Below are 5,251 nucleotides of genomic sequence, written 5' to 3'. Positions count from 1 at the left end.
CATACCACTTCATAGGCCGTCAATTTATCATACCTAAACAGTCCAAAAAGTAAGCATAATTATTTAATCAAAAAGTTAATTAGTTGTCCATTCGTCATTTACTATCCCTATGAAACACCAACACTCTATTTCTTAATTTCTCATGTCTATAGGAGTGAATTCTCTCATCTCTACCACCGAAACTCACTTGAAAGGTTTTTGGGTAAATAGTTCCAGCGGGCAGCGGTGGTGACAAGAGTGAGAAAAAAAACCCATATTTTCCATATGTTCAGGCTTAGAACTATGGCTCTTGAGGAAACCAAAAAGGCAAGATTAAAAACACCAAGCTCTTGATATAAAAGCTTCCTCTCCTATGACTGGTTTGTGAGATCGCCCAAGCTTTCATGAGGTTTGGGACAATGCCATTACAATGCTGCAAGAGGCCACAACGCTTACTTGGTGGGATTGATTGGAGATACTAATATATACACCATTCACAAAAGAGTTCCAGTTATGCCAAAAATTAAGTTGAGAGAAGAATCAAACAAGAGAAGGCTTGATTTTGTTAGGTTGTTCACTCTTCATTCATGTCTAATATTTGATACTATATGTTTTGCTCTATATTTTTAAACGATCTGAAAAAAATGAAGAAATGAAACTTTTTTGTTCGTTTTAGTTTTCATTCTCTTTACATTTCTCCACTCTTAAAAATCCAAAAGCCAAGCAGCCTAATTGATACTAAATCCGAAAACCAAGCAGCCTAATTGATACTACAGTTTTTTAACTAAATCAATCGGTTAACCAGCACCCCTAGTCTCCCCTGGGCACTTTCCTCCCATCATGCTTTCATTAATAAAGAGATTCGAGTCCCTTAACCGATCGGTTAACCCCAGTGGAGATAGTTATCACTAAGGTTGTGTTTGGTTTAGAGGAAAAAAGTAGGTAAAGGTAGGGAAACTTTTACAAACCTTTATAGGTTTCCCTACCTTTTCCTAATTCCTACTTTTTCCTTCCTTTTCCTAATTCCTACTTTTTCCTTCAAACCAAATATAGCCCAATTGACTTCGATATTTTTTTTCTTTTTTTCTTTTTTTAGGGCAAGATAGATGCTTATTTCATCAGTCCCCTCTGGGTGCTTTCCTTCTATCATGTTCCTTTAATCAAGCAAGAGAGTGGACTCCCTTAACCCCAATGAATATGGGTTAATACTATGATATCACGAGGACAAGACCCCTGAACTGTCCCACAACAACATTTACGACAGAGTTGCACCCATTCCATTCATTCCTTTCTCCTTGTCTTCTCTTACAGTTTCTTCTAGATTACCTAAATAAATAGGCAGCAACTTTACAGCTAGAATTGATGATGTTGCTTAATAATATCCAATGCACTCTCTTTAATATCAAAAGAACCAATTCTCTAACTACAGTATGAAGCGGGGAAGGAAATTCTACCATATACCATGACCCTTTCATAAGAAAAAGAAATATCTCAGCATATCAAAGGCTATGGTGATGCTCAAAAAACATTAAATTACTTTCTACCCTGCATGTCTGAGGAAGAGTTACATAATAAGCATGGTATAAAGTTTGACAATTGGTCTCATTATCTTGGCTCAAAGATCATCATCATAATCTTCAATACCCAGGAGCTCAGCCAATTTTCCACTTTCATATGCTTCAACAGTATCTGAAATCAGATTATCAATTAGGTCTGGAGTAAAGTTCTTAGAAAAACAATATCACTTTATACATGGTAGGTCAAAATGAACCAAAGGAAGAAAAAAGTCAAGAAAATTACCATCTGAGCCACCTAGATGTTTTCCGTTAATAAACACCTGGGGTACAGTACGCCTCCCTATTATCTCCTTCAAGGCATCCTGTATATCTTGGCCATCATCTGTAGAGCACATAAATTAGCTAAGTTAACATCTGAATTCATATGGTGATATGGACAACCTTTCAATTGGAGAAATAGGAATTAGCTCCATCAAGTACATTTGTAATTAGCTGAGTTAACATCTGACCCCATTTGGACAACCTTTCAATTAGAGAGAGAGGAATTAGCTCGATCAAGCACACTTGTATTTCTTTCAGAACTCAGAAGAATGATATTATCAACAGCCATATAATCTCTGTTGAAAGAAGGCTGGATAGATCTATGGACTCTCATCTATAGAATCCAAAATGCAATCAGCAATACTAAAATAAACTAGAAAATACATAAAATTGGATGGACAAGAATTTATCCTGTCCATTCATTTGCCATTGTTATCATACTCTGTTAGGTTGTTCCATTGTTCTCACACTCTGCTCTAGCAACTAAGTTCAACACAAGTTGTTGTAGTGTGGAGATGAATACTATTGATTTGCCAAATAAATCCAGAATGCATGTTATGCTTATTAGTTAAAACAGATGCAGCTTAAGCACTCCAAAATCCAAATGATCCTATAAGCTAGATGTGAACAAACCTCTCTGGTCTAGTTCAACCACATAGGGGACCTGGTTCAATTCTTTGAAAACAGCTTTTGCCCGCTTACAGTACCTGCACATTACCACAACTAATGGTGAACAACAATTACAATTTTATGGCTTGGGACCATATCTCATTTAGTTAGAGCCAGTAATTGCAAAATTGGGAGAGGCATGCATATATATATCATAAGACTGATAATGTCTTCATCAGATATATTTCACCATCCATCCAAATGTTACATCTTAATAAGAAAAATTAACTATAATTTGGTACTGAATTTAATAGCAACAACCCAAAAAATAATTAGCTCAGTGAAATAATCAACAATAGTAGCAAAAAGTTAGGAGCTGAGAAACAAAGAGATTTATATGACATGGAAACTATTGGGAGCTTTCAATATAGATGCAGCATAATCAATGGTAACCAGAATGTCATTTCAAAAGAACAAATATGATGGAGGTACAACAAGTTAAAGAGGTGTGTAAAGACTTTGAAAGAGCTTTGACCAGGACATAAATCCCTAGGAATCCAGAATTTACTTGAACTGAAATTTGCAAGCTCAACTTGGAACTTGAAGGATCACCACATGAAGTCCAAGAGTGAAGTGGATTGCACAAAAGGATAAATATTTAGGTTCTCTCTTCATTGGGAAATCTAAGATTCCGCCTTTGAACCAATGGTAGTGCAAGTCCAAAGGAGATTTAAGGGTTGCAAGTAGGAAGCAAGCAAGAAAGCTTGTTACCATCTAGGTCGAAATAGGTATACTGACTTACAGAATGTCTATGTTCTAGTTCCCATAGAAAACATATTCTAAGATAGATGAACCCATGAGGAATTTCTAGTGGAGACAATGCAGGTAAGAAAAGAATGCATCTGAAATCCTGGGAAAAACTATTTATCAACCAAAAGAAATGGGGGCCCTGGGTGTTCGAATCTCCAGACACATGACAATGGCTCTACTTGCAAAAATTCGCTGACTAGTTCAAACAAAGAATGCTTTATGGGTAAAGATGCCCCAGGCAAAATATTTCTCAATCTGCCCTTGCTTTCATCTCTGATTGCCTACAGAAAGTCGAAAAAGAGGATGAAATCTCAGTTTCCACTTACCAGGTTCAGCCATATGACTACCGTTATCTGGCAGATTTTATAGACATTGTTGTGGATCCAAAACACAATACTCTGTAAATGCTATTAAGGGAAACCCATTGAAATAAACTCTGACTAGCTTGTCTATTCTCCTGCAGAAAATAGTATTATCACAGGCAGCGCAGCATGTACATGGATGGACCAAGTCTAAAAAAGTTGAGGGGTTACCGCATAGCCACCGACTAGTCTTTCTGCTGAAATTACATAAGTCTGGGGGAATAACTGAAGCTCTCACTTTAGCAATGGAGTTAAAACCAGCCTCTGCCACAATTATTAGGGATAATTTAAATATGATAAACCTGATGAAGTACCAGAGCAAGAAGGCTACATGGGACGTAAAACCTATCACCCATGATGCACGGGTTCTTATAAAGGAGATCGGGCAAGCTAACTTTGTTTACATTCCTAGGTCTGCAAATGAGTTAGCTCACAACTTAGATAATTTGCGGTTTATCTATCAAAGCCTAGGATCCCAATTGCATTATCGACATTACTAGGGTGAACCACCCACTCGCTCCCTAAAGGAGAAAAAATTCCTTTCCCATCAGAAAAAGAAAATGCTGGAAATTATCAGTTTATCACAAGAGGTTGTATTTTGATCTCTAAGAAGTATTCTCAACAACTCAACTGTAGCGATCTGAATTCGAACGGGGTGAGAAAATTCAAGGGCAGCCGACGAAAATTAATTCATTAGAAAGCCTTAAAATTTCTTAACAAAATGATTTCAAAGCAAGCATTCTACAGTAAAGTGAATAACATGTTTAGATATGAAAGAGAGAGAGAGAGAGATTACGGGCAGTAAGACTTGGAGAAGATGACGATGGAATGGGAAGAGATGGTTTTCTTGACGAAGGCATCAGGCGAAGACAAAGCTGCAGAGGTGTAGAGAGAAGCTACCAGCACGGATATCATGGCAACGCCACTATTCATCATCGTCCTCCTCCCCATCTTCAAAATTTCAGATCCAAACACAGTCTGCTCGTTCTTGTTCTATATACCTAAATAACAAAGTGAAAAGAGATATCATGTGGAGCCACTTTATACTAATCCAAGTATTCAACGCTTAATACCAGCTCTAATCTTCTTGGGCTCGTTCGCTCGTTCCAGAATGGTCAAATCGACGTGCGGAACACCGACAGCAAACAAAACCCTGGAGCTGGTTGTTGGTTTTTTTGGGATAACTAGCGGGGGTCCGTGCGATTTACGGAAAAACATGAAAATTTTAATAAATTTATTTATTATTAATTAATATTAAATTAATAATTAAAATTTATTGTTAATTAACTAAAAGTATTCAAAGTTATTGATAATATTTAAAATTTCAATAATTGTAATTTTCATTTAATGTTGATTTATAGAAAATAATTATTGTTAATTTAATATGAATAAATATTTTTTAGTAAATTTAGTTTTATTAATAGTTTATAGTAATTTTAATAATTGTTATTATTTTTAAATGAAATTTTGAATACTTTAAATAAATAAAAATAATTACAAAATCTAACATTTTTATTAATTTCACTAGTAATTAACAATTATATAGGAATGACAATGGGGTGGGTTCAAGGCAGGGCACTCTACCCCATTCTCGCCCAATCCCCAATGTTAGGCGGGTTCAAGGCAAGGCAAACACTCCTCAATGTCAGGCGA

The 5,251-nt window shown here is 36.1% G+C and overlaps 1 protein-coding gene across 2 annotated transcripts; it reads right to left on the bottom strand.

The window, feature by feature from the left end:
* Nucleotides 1-1,491: 1,491 nt before the first annotated feature.
* LOC104599905 (Glutaredoxin family protein) lies at nt 1,492-4,782 on the bottom strand. 2 transcript variants are annotated; one of them, XM_010262651.3, is made up of 5 exons: nt 4,672-4,782; nt 4,395-4,599; nt 2,451-2,524; nt 1,780-1,878; nt 1,492-1,668 (listed from the first exon to the last, which is right to left on the bottom strand). In XM_010262651.3, the coding sequence occupies exons 2-5, from the start codon at nt 4,547-4,549 to the stop codon at nt 1,595-1,597; spliced, it is 402 nt and encodes a 133-aa protein (XP_010260953.1). In that variant the 5' UTR covers nt 4,550-4,599; nt 4,672-4,782; the 3' UTR covers nt 1,492-1,594. The 2 variants fall into 2 exon arrangements, with proteins under 2 accessions (XP_010260953.1, XP_088745190.1); XM_088889064.1 differs by lacking the exon at nt 4,672-4,782 and having other exon boundaries at nt 4,395-4,640.
* Nucleotides 4,783-5,251: the final 469 nt, after the last annotated feature.

The sequence above is a fragment of the Nelumbo nucifera genome, chromosome 5 (assembly GCF_055504915.1).
Source record: "Nelumbo nucifera cultivar China Antique chromosome 5, China Antique-T2T, whole genome shotgun sequence".
Taxonomy (NCBI): domain Eukaryota; kingdom Viridiplantae; phylum Streptophyta; class Magnoliopsida; order Proteales; family Nelumbonaceae; genus Nelumbo; species Nelumbo nucifera.
Note: the sequence above shows the minus strand (reverse complement) of the source record. Positions and strands in the feature narration are given on the sequence as shown.